The sequence below is a fragment of the Sinocyclocheilus anshuiensis genome, unplaced genomic scaffold (genome assembly GCF_001515605.1).
Source record: "Sinocyclocheilus anshuiensis isolate Anshui unplaced genomic scaffold, SAMN03320099.WGS_v1.1 scaffold1049, whole genome shotgun sequence".
Lineage (NCBI taxonomy): Eukaryota > Metazoa > Chordata > Actinopteri > Cypriniformes > Cyprinidae > Sinocyclocheilus > Sinocyclocheilus anshuiensis.
Genome location: NW_015557197.1, coordinates 1,216,345 through 1,234,962, shown reverse-complemented (window position 1 = coordinate 1,234,962; position 18,618 = coordinate 1,216,345). Strand labels below are relative to the sequence as shown.

The 18,618-nt window shown below is 34.8% G+C and overlaps 1 protein-coding gene across 3 annotated transcripts in view; it reads left to right on the top strand.

Moving 5' to 3' along the window:
* Positions 1-18,618, top strand: part of LOC107678849 (protein FAM184A-like) — a 156,372-nt gene that overhangs the window by 109,568 nt on the left and 28,186 nt on the right. For all 3 annotated transcript variants that reach the window (XM_016474273.1, XM_016474274.1, XM_016474275.1), the window contains 4 exons: positions 460-613; positions 3,505-3,632; positions 13,149-13,333; positions 16,867-17,013. In XM_016474273.1, coding sequence (XP_016329759.1) covers positions 460-613; positions 3,505-3,632; positions 13,149-13,333; positions 16,867-17,013 — 614 coding nt within the window. The remainder of the gene's footprint in view (positions 1-459; positions 614-3,504; positions 3,633-13,148; positions 13,334-16,866; positions 17,014-18,618) is intronic.

Here is an 18,618-nt window from a genome sequence, read left to right as displayed (position 1 = left end):
ATGTTTTTGTCTTTTGACTTTTGAGCATCTAGTCCTCTATCCAAAGGTTTATGCTTACCATATATATTAAAATTATTTCTCTGCCATTTTTACTGCAAGCAGTAGCAAACTGTTTTGTACAAAGGCTCTGAAGGGCAAGGTAAAACATCATATTTGAAGTTTTTCCTTGAGTCTAGTTCCTCCATTATTTATTTTCCTGTTGTGTGTAGCAGCAAAAATGGGCAAGAAAAAAATCTCAATCCCCCCCTGTTATACGCAAAGTGTCCTGGAAGGGCAACACATGAAAAAAAGTGTTTTGTTTTTTTTATTCTAATTGGTGCATGAGTGATATGAGAGACATGAACATATTATTATATTTTCATGAGTCAAATATACAGTTTATGTAGATTGTATGAGTCGTCATGTACATTTGTCTACTCTAATGAACTAATGCATGTGTCGTGTTGTGTGTGTGTGTAGGAGCTTGAGGAGCGGCTACGGCAGCAGCACCACATGGAGCTTCAGACTCTGCGGGAGGCTCACAGGCAGAACATCGAGACTCTGAAACAGCAGTCAGAGCAAGAGCTTCAGACCCTCCGCTTCGAACTGGAGGATGAGGGCAAGGCCATGCTGGGTAAAACAGACATGCATTCATTCACAGACCTGCTGTATAAACCCTTCAGAACCTGTTATTATTTACTCTAGGTCAAATGCAGTCTTTAGGACTGAATGTCTGCACTGTCATCTGTCATTTTGTGAGTGGTGAATTCAGATCTAATTGCTGAGACAATAGAGTCAATATCTGTAATATCTATATTGGTTTCCATAGTAATGGCTTATGTGGCAGCAAAAGAGTAGCTGTCATGATGAAAAAATAACAAAAAACTAGAGCTCGACCGATATATCGTTTTGCCGATTTTATCGGCCAATATGAGCCTGTCGCAGATATATCGGTATCGGCGAATATGCCGCTGATATGCCACCGATATGAACATTAACAGAAAGTTACAGAACATAAAACGCAGATAAAATGCCTGTAAATGGTGTAATTACATAGTTTGTCCAGCAGAGCGCTCCATTGTTTGCTGCTTGTGACCTGGATGAAATGCTTTAAAGCTTAAGTGTATGGAATACCACACAGGAATATTTATTTTAAATAACAATTAACAACAAAACATAACTAAATTAAATCTTCTTAAATACTAGTCAATTTAGACATCACAATTGCATTATAATTAGTGCCCGACCGATATATCGTTTTGCCTATTTTATCAGCCGATATGAGCCTGTCACAGATATATCGGTATCGGTGAATATTAGTCACCGATATGAAAATGAATGTGCCGCCGATATGTCACCGATATGAATTTTTTTTTACAGAACGTAAAACGCAGATAAAATGCTTGTAAATGGTGTAATTACATAGTTTGTCCAGCAGAGCGCTCCATTGTTTGCTGCTGGTGACCTGGATGAAATGCTTTAAAGCTTAAGTGTATGGAATACCATTGAATCTTTGAATGGCCATATCTCCGTAACGGCGCAGCGGATCCGCACCAAATTCGGGGGATCCCTTCAGCTCGAGGAACCCTCTTGAACGTCGAATTGAGTGTATGTCTCGAGGCCCCCTTTCGAATGAGACCACCCCCGTGTCGATAGTCCCCGGGGTCCGGGAGTTACGGGTGGTTAAATTCGCGGTCAGGTGCCAACCGATCTGGCGATCCCGGGGGGTTACCGACACACGGAAGGTGGCGTTCAAGAGGGCTCCTCGAGCTGAAGGGATCCCTCAAATTTGGTGGAGATCCGCCTCCTCGTTTGCGAGATCGTGACACCAGCCAACACTTTCACTTCAGTAAGGAGGTCTCTAGTTCAGGCAGCATTCACGCGTTGTCTTATTCGACCGTAAGTGCCCTGCGAAGTGGACTTCACAGGATATTCCGCCATGATTCCAGTTCAAAGGGAGCGTATATGTTCCATTCAAAGGGCATTAACGTGTGCGAGACGTGAATTTAAATTGTATTTATTTACAAATTAAAATTTGTATTTATTTACAGAGGTATATTATGTCACACTTCACACTTCTCTAGTAAGTTTCGTCTGTGTGTGAAGACCGGAGCGCAGATCCGTGAATGAATGTTCAGAAGTGAAATAAATTTCAAAGGAATGAAGTTGAATGGAATTGAATTGAAATAAAGTTGAATAAATATAGTACCAGTCAAATGTTTGGACACACGAATGGGAAAGTGTCCAAACTTTTGACTGGTACTGTACTATAATAAAAACAAAGAATATCAGCCGATATACTGATATCAGCCTTTTTTTACTCAATAAAATCGGTATCGGTATCGGCCCCCAAGAAACCCATATTGGTCGGGCTCTACAAAAAGCTATCCATTTTGCCACTGCCTAAAGAAACCCAAATTGAAATGCCTGTTTAGACTGAAATACATTTCCAAAGCTCATTTTAATATGATATCAATATATAATCAGGTTGGATCAATGTGTTTTTTTTTTATATATAATATTATTATTATTATTATTATCCAACTCTTTCTTAAAAGAGTGTACTTGGTTCTCATAAAGTACATAACATTTTGCTTTACTTAATCAAAAGAGAAGAATTATTTTATTCTACAAAAAAATAAAGAACAACATTGGATGGGTTTTTTAACTTTATTATTTTTATTTTATTTTATTTTATTTTAACTGATATGACCAAACAAGCATCTCTTTTGTATCTTAGGAGTCCAATATTTCAGGAAATTAAAAATCTTTTGTGCGTGTGTGTATGTGTGTGTGTCAGTTTCAACTGGAAAATCTGGAAATATGATGTGGTCCAACATTGCATGATTTACAAAGTTCAAATTAAAATGTAATTTATTCAGTTTTATTAACATTTTATTAAAGTTGCTCGGTTATGCTCCAATTTATGCCCAAATGCTCAAACTCACAAAAACAATGTGCCATATATCTGGATATATCTCATGATTTGGTTTCATGGAGCTGGGGAAAATAAAACTAAAATAAGAAATAATATAGTAAATCATTTACATTTTGCATCATTTTGTTAAATGGCTTGTTGACTGCACAGTCAAGAGACAATTGGAAATAAAATGGCTTCCTTATTCGTCCTGTGCCATGTTAATAATTTAGCATTTTGCTGGTAATATTAATAAATGGTAATACATTTTCTTTGTATACCAAGCAGTGTTGGTACTAGATGTTGAATGTAAAACCTCAGAGTCCTGAAGCAAAACCAGCAGAGTTCTACAGCTCTAATTATAGCTCAATCTCATTGAAATAAGGCATAATTGGAAGAAACTGGAAAGGAGCATAATGAGGGAGCGCTGACAGGAAATTGCAGATGGAGGAACGAGTGTCACTTCCATTTCCACCTGTGACGTTTATGCTTTAGGGAGAGTTGGAGATGAATGATTTTTTATTCAGCTCCAGACAGCAGATCATCTCCCTGAAATAGTCCTGTTTTTCATTCCCTATGTCTCTCTCTTTCTCTTGTTCTCCTCTTAGCATCCCTGCGTTCAGAGCTGAACCATCTTCACGCATCAGCCATTGAACATATGCGTCAAACCCATCAACAGGAAACAGCGGCTGCCAAACAGGAACTGGAGAACGCTCTGGAGCAGAGCAGAGTAAAGGTAAACTCTATCCACAGCAGGGTTATTATATTTCACAAGAAGTGTATTATTGTGGTGTCATCGATTTTAGATTTGCTCATACATGTCATAAAGCAGTAATTGGTTGTTTTGCATTTCAATCAAAAGCGGTTTGTTTTTTGTTTTTTTTACAGAATACACACTACCGTTCAAAAATGTGGGGTTTGGTAATATTTCTTAAAATGTATTTTAAAGAAATATCTTATGTTCGCAAAGGCTGCATTTATACAGTAAAAATACTGTAATATTGTGAATTTTTATTACAATTTAAAATTGCTATTTTCTATTTTAATATATTTTAAAATGTAATTTATTTCTGTGATGTAAAGCTGAATTTTCAGCATCTTTACTTCAGTCTTCAGTGTCACATGATCCTTCAGAAATCATTCAAATATGCTGATTTGCTACTCAAGGGTCATTTTTTTTTAATTATTATCAATGTTGAAAAAAGTTGTGCTGCTTAATACTTTTGTGGAAAGTGTGAAACATTTTTGTTTCAGGATTCTTTAATGAACAGAAAGTTCAAAAGAACAGCATTTATTTGAATTATGAATGTTTTATAATATTATAAATGCCTTTGCTATCACATTTTAATCAGCTTTTTTAAATCAAATTTAATGCATTCTTTTTTAATAAAAGTATACATTTTTAATTTTTTTTAATTACTTTTGAATGGTAGTGTACATGCATTCAGTACACAGATTAAAAATGTGTATTCATGTGTATGCAGTCTTTAGTAATCATTCACATTATAGTACACATTATATTTAATGTCTTTTTAAATTATTATTTAAACAAATTATCTGCGAGTCACTATTTTTGCTGTAGCTTCAATGTATTCCCATCATTCCCTGACTGTCTCCTATACAGTCCCATTGTCTCTTAATGGAGACAGAGACTAACAGTAAGTTTAGTTAGTGAATGCTTTTCCAAGAAAGGACAAATCAATAACGTTCTGCCAACAGTTGGCTGCTATGAAAGAAAAGGACCTTAATAAATCCTCTTGTCATCTGGCTCATGTATAAGACAACAGTTAAACAAAAGAAACGCTGACAGGATTGTTGGCCAAGCAACTGAAAGGTTGTACAATTTGAGTCTTAAACGCAGACCTCAGGGGAAAATATGTCTATGTAACACACATACACACAGAATCAAACTGCAAAGTACTTTTGCATCTCAGTAAGGGCCTGTGATTGAAGTAAAATTGCACTTTCTGTGTAATTGCACTCCGTTTTTATCTGTTTATCTGGATAGTTGTGATACTTTGGTCTTCAGTTCATTAGGTTAGCATGTGTCTTATGTAATACTATATTTTGTGGACTTTTTGTGGCTTTTAATAAATAGGATACAGGAATACAGGGTTTATATTAATATTGGAAAACTTGGATTTTTAAAAAGTAGTTTTTGGCAAACCGGCACCCCCAGGTGACAATGATCTTCTTTACTTTAGTAGCGCCATATCAATACTAATTAATTCTCAAGCTCCTGGGGCTCAAATCTGTCTTGTGAGAACTTGCCTAATGTCCCACAGGTCAAAGGGCAAATTCAGTGTGATCTTTGCTAAAGAGAGGCTGCGAACTCAGAGAAAACAGCATCAGTGTTGTTCAGCTCTCTCAGGAGTTCAACAAACCCTGCACTGCTGGCGTCGGGAAGAAATCTATTTTTGCTAAGCATTTACTAAGCATTTCCAGCCTCGGTGCGTCATACATCACCCAGGAATAACAAATGAGCATACTCGGAAAGCTCAGATGCATGGTTTTTGGGTCAAACTGTGAATATTTGTGTCGTGTTTCACGTGCGTCTACAATCAAACTGCGCGTCTGTCTCGAGGACACGGTTGACTTTGTTGTGTTCAGTTTTCTGTAATGCCCTCACATACTCTCAGTAACATCCCTTACATCATAAGGCTGGAAAAAAAGTGTTTAACCTTCCCCCAAGACTCCTGCCGATCCCACTGGGGGCTGAAGAAGCTTCTTGGGTTATAGTTTGACAAGCTACAAGAATTTGAAGTAGCTAAAATACAGTAAACACCACAAAGCATTACGAAAAACTACACTGAGGCCATTTAACAGGTCGATATAATGTAAATATGACTGAATATGTTGATCAGATCATAGGTATGATTTTGATTAACTTAATTTTTTTTGTTTTAATTCACCAAAATGATGCAACTAATAAAGCTCCATTATTTATTTTACAACAAATAAAACTCAAAGCAAACCCTAATTACAAAAACATAACATAAGTGCATAACATTAACATAGAATAATAGATTTTTTTTTTTACTCCCCAAACACCGCTTTACCTATTTAATTTTATTTAATTTAATTTAACTTTATTTAATTTTATTTTATTTTATTTTATTTTATTTTATTTTATTTTATTTTATTTTATTTTATATTTTTTTTATTTTTTATTTTTTGCACCAGTGAATTTAAGGCTGCAGTGAAATACCTACTTAAGGTATGGATGGATGGATAGATATGTCTTTTTTTTTCTTTTTTTTTTATATATATATTTCTATTTAGCTTGTAATTTTTCACTTTTAGTTTTAGTAATTTTAGTACAAAAAACTTATTTGTATCAGTTAGATACCAAGGCAACATAATTGTCATTTAGATATAATCTAAGTTTTTATTTAGAGTTTTCATCTAATATTTATATTTGATTTAAATTACTGAAAATTATTTTTAATAGTTACATACAAACAATAGCAACACTGCCCTAAACCATTTACCCTCTACTTTACAGATGCGTATTTCTATATTTAATTTAGGTGTGGGGTTTTTCTTTTTTTTTTCATTTCTTCAATAAGAAATAGCGATTCCATTCCGCATACTGACAGGTGTTAAAGCATGTTTGAAGTCAGGAACAGAGACTCGCTGGTATTCTGTGGGGGTTTCCAAGAATCACTTTCCTCATACTGCATAACAGAAATCTCTCTTTCTCTTCTCCCACACTCTCTCTCCATATTTGTCTTATTGTTAATTTTTTCTCAGTGAGAGTTCAGTTTCTATTCCTGGTTTAATGAGCTATGTAAGATTTGCTGGCCAAAGCCGCAATGCAAAGAATTGAGTTTTACTTCTATAGTGATCGGCACGGCTACTTGCACCACAGCGTCTCCTGGTAGACTCTCATATGAATCATAATTGGCTTGAAATCAGTTTTGTCCCCTGGCTGTTAATATTTGAATGTAATAAATCGAGTCTTGCAGGCACATTCCCGTCTTTATTTTACAGGTTAGCACCAAGGTCATATGGTCTTTATGACAGCTTTCTGAATTGTTTTTTTCATATGCGTTAAAGGTAGAAAACCCGATCATTTCATCCACGTGCTCAATAAGTGATCCAACGGCTCCCAGGGGTCTGGTTCCTCAAACGAGTGCCTGCTTTCACAATACGCACAGTATTTATTAAAGCTCGTGCTGCTGTGCTGTGCTCCTACACCATGAATCTCTCAGCCGATGGATAACCATTAGCGCTATCTTACACGGGTCGCCACTTTTAAAAAAAAAAAGGTAAATGAGGTACCATACTTATCACATGTAAATTTGAATTTATATGGCATGTTTTAATATCTCACAGTTTGACTGTATATCTCCAAATATGACTCGTTTCACAACATTTTTTAAGTCTTTATTGTTAATATCTCTCTATTTTCAGGTTTTTGACATGACCTTTTATCTAGTGATAATATTTTACAATATGACCTCTCACAATGTAACAAAAGATTTCACAGTTATGTTATTTCTCATATTGTGACCTTTTATCTCATTAAGTGATGATAATATTTTACAGTATGGCCTTTTTCTCACACAATGTGACTTAATATTACACAATTTAGAATTTGTATCTTTCCAAGTCTCTTTAATATCTCACTGTTTGGTCTCTTCTCTTCATTAAGTGATTTCATATCTCACAACATGACCACATTTCTCACAATATTACTTAACTCAATTATCAAACTTCACTTCTCATAATTTCGTCTTTTTTTTTATCTCCCAATGTGGCTTAATATCTCATTATTTTGTGTATTTTTCTGATAATAGTGACTTTTTATATTATGAAGTGATAATATTTTACAGGTTGAGCATATTTGTCATAATATGACTTAATGTTTCACATTTATAACTATATTTCTTAAAATTGTCTTTTTTCTCCTAAATGGACTTAATATCATACTATGTTGTCTCTTTTTCCTCATAATTCATTCAACTTTTTATCTCATAAAGTGATTTTAATATCTCACACTGACTTTATTGCTCACAACAAGATGTAATATTTTACAGTATGACATTATTTATTGAGACTTTGGTAACACTTTATTTTAAGGACCAATTCTCAATATTAAGTAGCTTGCATAATATTGCATGTTGGCTGTTTATTAGTACTTATAAAGCACATATTAATTAATTAAAATCTCTTAATTGTGCCCCGTACCTAAACTTAACAACTACCTTGCTATTAATAAGCAGCAAACTAGGAGTTTATTGGGGGAAAAGTCGTAGTTAATAGTTAGTTAGTAGTGAGTAATAATTGGATCCTAAAATAAAATGTGAACGTGACTTTTTATCTCTCCAAGTGATTTAATATCTCACAGTGTGATTTAAAATTTCCCATTGTGACTTTATTTCTCATAATTGTGATTATTATTTTATAATTGCATTATATAGCTCATAATGCGACTTAATTTCTTATGCTAATCTTATGTTTTATTTTAGTTTAAGGTGGAAACAGGTTTCTACAGTATATACAGTAAAAATGTGTGTCGGATAACATAAATAACTTTAATCATGTATGTGGTTGAATAACTCTTATCTCGCTAGTGCCACCATGAGCACTCATTCCCCCGTCTCTCTTCTATGACCTGTGCGGCTCTCCCTCGATCGACAAGCTTTTGATCAGCAGCACACTGAAATTCAGCCTCTCTCAGGGCTTTCTGGGTACAATGCCCAGGAGAGCAGAGCTCCACACATGCTCCCAGACACCTGCTAATCAGCCTCCTCTCATCTGTCTGCATGTCTCCTGGCCTGGGCCAACATTAATGATGCTTATATTATCCTACGCATTGAAGTACTCCTCCAGGGAGACATTTATAGGTGTCTCGGTCTTTGATGGAAAAGGTCAGAGATGTTAACTTCAGCCCGTGCAAATTATACCCTTTCTGCTTCAGGCATAAGAGCTGAAAGATTTCAACACGATAGAACGAGCGCTGGACTTTTAAAGCCGCATCTCTTCAGGAAAGGGCCACCTGCTGATGTCAGATGACAGTTCCTGTAGGTTTAGCTCTGTCGTGACAGGTGGACGGCTAATGTGACATTTGCTGAAGGTCTCTCTGTGGTGAGCGGCTTCGATGACCAGGGCTTCAAGAGTTATTTTGACCTGATGCTCGGGCTGCTGTTGAACACGCAAACATTGTGTGAGTGTGTGTGCATTCTAAGTCTTCAATCAATTATTCAGCTGAAGTTGGTTTCATATGCAGTCAGATTATGCAACGATACCCTGCCATTATCCAGGTGTTTCGACCTCACTCCAGGCAAAAGTAAGCCGTTCATGAATAAAAGATACAAATCTAAATTTGAGCATTACAGAAGAAGCTGGTTGTTCCCATAGTGAAAAGGCATATATGTGACCACAAAACTAGTCATAAGGGTCATAAATAAGCTTTCTATTGATGTATGGTTTGTTAGGATAGGACAATATTTGGCTGAGATACAACTATTTGAAAATCTGGAATCTGAGGGTGCAAAAAAATCAAAATATTGAGAAAATCGCCTTTAAAGTTGTCCAAATGAAGTTCTTAGCAATGCATATTACTAAACAAAACTGAAGTTTTGCTATATTTACGCTTGGAATTTTACAAAATATCTACTTGGAACATGATCTTTACTTAATATCCAAATGATTTTTTGCATAAAAGAAAAATTTATAATTTTGACCCATACAATGTATTTTTGGCTATTGCTACAAATATACCCGTGCGACTTATGACTGGTTTTGTGGTCCAGGGTCACATATTGCAGTTGCAGTTTGGTTTTGTTGCTTATGTTAAAGCAGAAACACATTTTGGTAGCCGCCTGTGAAAAACATGTTTTTAACGTGTTGCTATGAGTTGCTAGAATGTTCTGTGGCCAACTGCTTAGACTAGTCTTAAAAGTTAGTCATCGTTCAAGACTGGCCATAACTTTTTAAATTCAGTTACATAAAAAAAATATATTGATCAAATTTGAAATCGAAAAGACTGATTCCCACTTGGTTAACTGCTAGCTAATCAAACTAGTTCTTAAGATACAATCTTACCATAGTGACTATATTTACCCCTTGACGGTTGCTAGTTAGTTACTTACTTATCCAATTGAAAAGAGTCCACCCTCAAGTCTAGATATTGTTTGGATCCCATGAAGTCTGTATTTATTTGATTCGTTCTTATGTTTTATCGTCGAACACACAACCGGCAGTTGTGGTTGCCAGGTCTTCAATGCAAAAATGTGGTTGCAACATTTTAGGGTTCACAGAATCAACTTAAATTTACAGTAAAAACCTGTATTCCATTAACTGATGTTAATGTGAATATACCATCTGTTTTTATAATGCACTGACAACAACCACTTCAAAAACACAGGTGGTGATGAGAAAGCCACAAAATGAATCCACGTTCATCAAAAGTAGCTTTTCCATGAGCTGAGGTAAATACTAATAGATAGAAGGTACAAAAGTACGAAACACTATCATGGTAACATACGAGACATGAAAATAATGCAATAAACATTAATTTAGCAAAAAATAAATAAAAAAACTTGTGCATAACTGATAAAAAAAAACATAGTTATTTGAATTAGAACATTTTTAAATGTCTCGCACGAAATTCTGAGAATGTCAATTTACAGTTTTTCAATGTAAATTATAAGATGACGTTCTTTTTCACTTTCAAAATTTATTTTACTGTAAAATTACATGAAATGTCTTGTTAGGTCTATTAAAGATTTTCACTGTATATAGTAAGGGACTTTACTGTTAACCATTTAACCAAAGCATTGTTGCAGTCTTTTACCAATAAAATGACAATAAAATTACAGTGCAGCTTAAAAAAAAATCCAAGTCTGACTACAAATATATAGTCAGTGTGGAAGTGAGAAGCAGGCCGCTGTGTGCTCTGGTGGTCTGCTGGAGGCACAGTCTTGAGTTGCGTAAATGAAAATGTCACAGGCAGACCCCTGACAGCTCTGCTCCAGCACATTAACATCACACATACATCCAGTGAACGGTCAGGGAATAAAGACCATTTTGTTTTTCCTCAACACACACCTGAGTCCAAGCACATGAGTGTTACAGACTCGTCATTCATGAGCTTACTGAGATAATGCAAGAGCAGGAATAGCAGATGTTTTCTTGACTTACTGTTGATATACAGAAGGCTCAGCTACTTTCTTTTAGAGGCCAGATTGTCCATATCTTAGCACACATTACATGTTCAAACGTATTTTTAAAATGTACCAAGAAAAGCCAGTTCAGCCAGTCTTTCAGCCCATACAGAAATTATAATTATCTTGATAATTATATATGGAAAGGTATGGCTACTTTATTGCATTTGATTCTATAACTATGCTGTTTTAATACTGTAATATGGATTATTAAACTAATGGACTGCTCTAAAGAATGACATCATGCAGAGTAGGAGACATGGGCAAAGTAGGAGAAACAGACTGGCATTGATTCAAAGTTTTGCTATTTGTACAGATTTTCTTAGAAATGAGCGTGCTGTTTTTGTGCTTCGTTCTCAAGGTGAAACATCTGTTGTGATTTGGAGTTATTAACAAATGCTCTTTCAGGGTAATTCACAGTCTACAATGGCTGTGATATTTTTGTAATTATGTGAGCGTGTATACATTAGAAATCATTTTCACACCGGGGGTACTCACAAATTTGTTTTTAATACAAATGTTTGCTATTTATTACTTTTTCTGCTGACATTGGCGTCCTTTATCACGTAATTCGTCCCGGAGGAAGCCCCTCTGGGCCACAGGTTTTTTTTGCCACACACACTGAAACCGTTATTGAGCTAATTGTTGTGTGAAATTATATTTACAGACATTCAGAGTTGGATGAGCAGATTGTGATTTGATTAAGCAAGAGCCATTAACTGCATAAAACTGGAAATGGGTTCAGCTGTATTTTCCAGGAGGATTTCTACTTCTTCCCGTGCATGAGGCATTTAAAAGTCAAAGTGTCAGTGGAGTGGAAAATTGCCCATGAGACAAGTGTTGTCTAATTAATCTAACCCAGACTTTACTGGAGTCTGATGTATACAGTTGTGTACATAATAGTTACAGTAGAGAACAGCCTATGTGGCAATTTCTATGAATACTGTATACTTTGGTGTCCCATTAGAACTATTAGATATGTTTGATAAACTGTTATCTAACAGAATATTAACATATCCTGAGATCTTTAATGCATCAGATGTGGTGATGCATTAAAGATTTTCTAATGCATCAGATAAAAATGGATTTTTAAACCATTAAAATGGATTTTAGCTTGTCCAACAACTAAAATAATTTTATTTTTTTATTTTATTTTGTCATCTGTGTTCTAAATTATAAATTTTAAAGAGTCAGGCTCTAATTTGTACCCTATTTGAGTATTGTGTGCTGTATATTAAAAGTTAGAAAAGTTAGATGCCATATCATGGAAAACATATTCAGATTTCAGTAACATCATGGTTATTGTTAGTCATTTTGCATGCAGAAAGGTTAGCCAAAGATAACAGATGTCATTTGCATTATAAAATCCTTAACAGTAACAAAACAGCCTGTTTAATTCTAAAGGTCAGAGAGAGGGCGGAAAATGTGGAAGTAAACTATGAACATTAACTCTTTCTGAAAAAAAAATAGCATTTATGTAATACTGGTGGTATTTTTTTGTTTTATTCAATGGCATACATTTCCTCAGTGTTCTGAGATGTATTTCTGCAAGAGATGTTTACTCGCCTCATTTCAAAACCAATTTATTTCTAGTACATCGCCAGAAACATTGTACTTTCTTGCCATTTTTTTATATCAGTAACTGAACACTTAAGAAAGTTGCTGAAAGTTGTTCCCCAGTAACTTCAGACATGGACACAAGGCCCATTAGCTCCTGACGTCCCTCAAGAGATGAAACTCTAGTGCTAAAACCTCCATGCCAAAAATAATGCTGTAGATCTGCTGGCTGCTCCCGACCGTTATTTATTCATTACTAAACTATTCATATATTTGAAGATGTAGTGTATAAGCAAGGCAAACCAGGTGGATGTGCCCATCAATATTAGATCCCAACATAGTCTCAAAGTGCAATGTGAAAAGAGCATCTGTGGGAACTCCATGTGTCTGAATTCAGATGTTTCAGGAAGAGCCTTCACATCACACAATCCACGCTCTTACGTAACACACGGCATTCTCAAGTAAGGTCAGTCTGGCATTTATTGTGACCTCGGTTTACCCTGCATTCTCGTGTGTTGCAGGAACGTGAGCTTCTGAGTCGCATCTCAGATCTGCAGGAGGAGGTCAGTCGCAGGAAGAAGCACATTGCCAATCTGGACCATGAGATTCACACCCTGAACGAGAACATCAGCACTTTGACCAAGGAGCTGGAACTCAAGGGCAAAGAGGTTTTGAAGATCCGTAGCGAGGCCAATCAGCAGATCAGGTGAGTCTTGGATTGGAGATTGTGAAGTTTTCTTGCATTTAGGCAGTGTAACAAAGTATTTTTTACTTCATTACCCCAGCTCAAAAAAAAGTCCTACTAAAGTCTGCTAACATTGCCAGTAAGTTGTGAAAACGGTTTTTCTGTGTGTTTTTTTAAATGTTGTGAAAATATACTTTTCTTGTTTACACAAACATTAAGGGAAAATTCAATTTTTCTTTGTACGTTCTTAAACAAGTAGTAATAATTTTTTTCTTTTTGTGCTAACGTTTTTAGAAAATTATTAAAGACAGATAACAAACATTCTATTAATGTTACTGGAAGAACGTTTGTTCATAATTTTGAAAGAACCTTGCCAGAACGTTGGCCAAATTCTGAGACTGTATTTTTATTTTGGGAAACTTTTACTTCAGTACATCCAAAGCAAAACATTGTACTTTTTACTTCACCGCTTTTAAAAAATAACATATCGTTCCTCTTTATATTGAACTTTTTTAAAATAAAAAGCATTCATCTTAATAAGTGTTTCTCATAGCATTCCTCTTAAAATGTCAACACATTTTGCCCCTTGTGATGTCAGTGTTGTATTTTTATACTACTCGTCACCTCATGTTTACACATTTGTTTTTGTTTTTTTCATTTTTAAAATACTGATATGTTATAATATTTCACTTATTTGCACACTTTAATTATCAGTAACTGCATTAGTAATGGATATTCTAGTAATAATTTTGTCAATAAATGTTGAAAAAAGGGTGAATAGAGTTAACTAAAACTAAATCTGAAAATAAAATTAAAACCATAAAAAATTGAAATAAAACAATTACTTCAAATAAAATAAATGCTAACTGAAATAAAATGAAAGAAAAATCTTTTTATTTCAGCTAGTTGCCAGTGCAGCATTTCTCATTTTAATTTACTTAACTAAAACTAAAACTGAAATAAAACCTAATAAAAAAATCTTCTAAAATGACAAAAGCATACAACAAAATAACTAAAACTTTAACTAAAACTAAAATGAAAAATGTAAAAATAAAAACTGAAAATATTAATAAAATATAATAAAAACTATAATAGTATCTCAATGATACTAAAATAACATTGCTTATTTGCAGATCAATACATTAATTGTCTGCACTAATTTTTCTTATTAGTGCTGATTAATGACTAGTCTGACTAGTGCTGGCTAGAATAAATAATAAACATGACTGATAAAATACATTTTACTTTATACAAAATCAAGTACTTTTGTACTTTAACTCAAGTGAAATAAAATTTGGGTACTTACACTTTTACTGGAGTAATATTTTATTTTGTACTGGATTTGTGTATGTCATCCACCACTGCATTTAGGAAACAGTGAGTAAACTCGTTGCAAAATGAGAAAATTTCACCTCGTCTGCATGCATGGGGTTGCATGAGGTCATCCTTGTTCAGTAGAGAACATCTGCAATCCTTAAACAACCTCTAATGTGACATTCTACTCTGGTTTTATGTGACAGGAGTCATTGGTGAGGATGAAAGAGATGGAAATTCAATTATTTTCAAGCAGAATGGGGTTTCAAGTGGAAAAAAATTAAGAATAAAAGAAAAAAGGGCACCAGGTTCTTGCCTAGAAAGTCCTATCACGATTTGTCTGTCATTTTGCCCACAGTCGTCTTGGTGCTGTCTGGCTCTTTTGGACGGTGTTGTGTGTCTTTTGTAGTAGTTTAAAGAAAAGAAAACAGACTTTTAAAAAGGGAAATCAATCGGATTAGAAAACCCGAACTCATTATATTTTTTATTCAGGGGGTGATATTAATATTTCACCCTTGTATTAATAAGTAAAAAAGCCATTTCATTATACAGTACTTAGTGGCTCTTTTGAGATAATGTGATTGTTTAGCAACACACATCATAATGCAAGATGGGTGCTGATCTCATTTCACTTTCAAAAATGTAACACTGACATATCCAGGTCCTGAGATAAAAGCGGCAAATAAATTGCATCGCCGTTCCCCAGGGGTGTATCATTTACCGAGAGGAGATCCTGCTTTATTGCTCTTTATGTGAAGCCATCACAGCATGTGGCTGAATTGTGTTTCAGATAAAAGCCATATAGCATAGATATTGCAGTATGGAAAATGAGCGTGTCCTAACTAAAAATCTATAGTATGTTGCAGGAAGTGTGTTGTCTTTTGAAAACGGCACAACTCTTGTAACGCAATGCTTTGTGAATGTTATTTACTCAGACCGAACATTTGTATCAGAGCAAAGAAACAAACACTGAGCTGGATGAAAGTTTCATGTAACGAAACCATCAAAGGAAGTGCTCACTGCACTAATAGATCACAACAGTGACCGCACACTTTTGTATAGCGGCCCTGCTTACATTTTTCTTTTTCTTTTTCTCCATAGAGACTTCAAAACATTCTTTAATAAAGAGCTCTAAGCCATGAATCAAACTAACCAGCTCTGAGCTGAATGACAACATTACAAGTTTTGAAAAAATAAAATGTTTGAAAATACGAAAAAAGACAGTGTAGTTTATTTTCTGAGGGAATGGGTTATACTGCAAAATATATTTTCTCAAACTAGTCCTCCAAACAGTTGTAAACACCGTTTAAAAATACATTTGTCTAAGCTTTGTTTTCATAGAACATATCTTAAGTATATTTTTCTTACCCCAGTGGCAAATAGTTTTTTGTTTGTTTGTTTTGTTTTAAGCATAAATGTAACAAAGTTGAGTGAGATTTTTTTTTTCATAAAACAAGAAGAAAGAATATGTGTATATGTATAGGTTAAGAAAAATAACTTAAGATTTTTACATTTTACTTTTATTCAGCAATGACACATTAAATTGATCAAAAGTGACAGTTGTTTGGAACTTTCTGTTCATCAAAGCATCCTGAAAAAATGCATCATGCTTTCCACAACAATGTTTTTTTTTAACATTTATACTGTAATATTGACAATAAGAAATGTTTGAGCATCAGCATATTAGAATGATTTCTGAAGGATCATGTGACACTGAAGACTGAAAATTCAGCTGTGCATCACAGGAATAAATTACATTTTATATTATATTGAAATTGGAAAGTCATTTTAAATTGTATTATTTCAAAATATTACTGTTTTTACTGTATTTTCAATCTAATAAATGCAGCCTTGGTGAGCAAGCAAGACTTCTTTCAAAAACAATAATATGAAATCTTTTGAATGGTGGTGCAGATAAATAATAATATATATTTATTTATGCATGCATGTATATTCATCCAGTGAACCAGTATGAATCTCAGTCTAAACGATTTAATGAATCAAAACTACTGATTACATTTCCCGGTTTAGAAGTATAACATACAATATATTTAATATACAACATAATATATGCAAATATAATTTAGTATCACGTATGTTTCATTTATTTCCATCTCAAAATCTATTTCTCTGTTTATGAAATGTCCTTCAAGCCTACAGCTGTAGTGCTGTGGGGTTACAGAGAGCTTTGTAGAGTCATTGAGAGTGACGTGTGTGTGTGTGTGTGTTTGTATTCACAGAGCTCATGAGCAGGACCTGTTTAAGAAACACGAACGTGAGATGGCCGAGCTGAATGCTCTCCACCACAGAGAAGCACAAAACATGCTGTCAGACTTCAACAAGGCCCAGGAACTGCTGAAGGACAAGATCTCCGCCCTGCAGATCCTGTGAGTCCGTATGCAATATACAGTAGGGCTGGGTAAAAAATATCGATATCTCGATATTAATCGATCATCATTTTTGCGGAACGATATCGATTCTTAAATCCCAAGAATCGATTAGTTTAGTCTGTTTTCAGTTATTGGACGGAACATTGAAGGGCACTTCCCATCTAATAAATCGCAATAAGCATTGTGCTTTGGTACTTTTAATATGAAACAAAGTCTCAGATTTCACATTCTGTCCATTGTATTGCAGTATTCAAACAATAAATACTGTTTTGGCGCTGTTTAATGTGGAGTGACAAATCGCTGTAGCGCCTCAGTTCAACAGACGCGGCAGCGCGAAGCGCACGTGAACTAATCATCTCCTCCACATTAATACCAGCTTCAGCACAAAATAAACATGACTAAACATCCGAAGGTAAGTGAAAAGAAAGAGTACAACTTTACAATACGTACCCTGTCTCATGTAATCGCTCAATCAGTGTTTCAGCCGCGCAAAGACGTCAATATAACGGCTTGTAAACAATGTCACGTAACGTCACATTTACATCAGAAAAACATATTCGGTGACCATAAACTCATTAGTCAGATAGAAAAATAAACTGTAGAGGGGGCATTTTGCTAAATATATGCACCATATAACATATTAATTATAAATGTTACTGTTCTTCAATGTTTCATTTGTTTGAATAAATCCAAGTTTTTATGACAGACACCATTATGTTTATATTGAAAAAAACGAATTGAAGTAGAAATATTATTATGTAATTGTAACTTTATTATTTTAAAAACTTCATTAAGTGTAATTTTAACAAATAAGTCCATTTTAACCTTCAATATTACGCCTGTTTCACACATACTCCGTCTGCAGTGCGTATGTGGTCCGTGTGCGTTACGTATGTGGTGCAGAAGCAGCACGGACTCATTGTGCTTTCACACAGGACGCGTTTGCAGTCCGCTCCTGATCCGCGGCTGTTTAATACACAAACACAAAATTTATCCATTACTTTGATTTCAAATCCAAACGTAGTTAGCCTATACTGAAAGTGCTTTTTCAGCATTGTGATCCTCTTTTATCACAGTACAGTTACACAATCTTTCATAGACATCTTCATGTTTAAACTCAATTAATATAAACAGCGTATTAAATGCATTTGGCTTCTAGATTTTATATATTAAAGGTACAATAAGTGATTGTCTTCAGAAACATTTTTTTGTTATGCTGGTTGAAAGTCTCTTCACATCCCGATAGCAATCATTAAGTTAAGTGGTCTAAATGTATTTGTCTGAATTTATATATTCTGTGTTTATATATTCTCGGTCCAAGCGTTTTAATATGCTTTCCTACCTGCCTGTCAACGTATGTATTAGCATACCTCTGCGCATCGAGTTCGCGCAGACAGGATACGTCATCAGCGCGTTTATGCACGCTGTGCAGACAGAGCGAGAATGGCAGACAAACATCAACAACCCAATCTTCCTTCCTGGTATTGTAGTTCTTTTAAAGATTTCTCACCGGTGAATGACACATGATGTAGCCCAGCGGTTAATCCAGTCCTTGCGCCAGCTCGTTAGAAGTGAGCTACGTGCATGAACTGTGTTCCGATC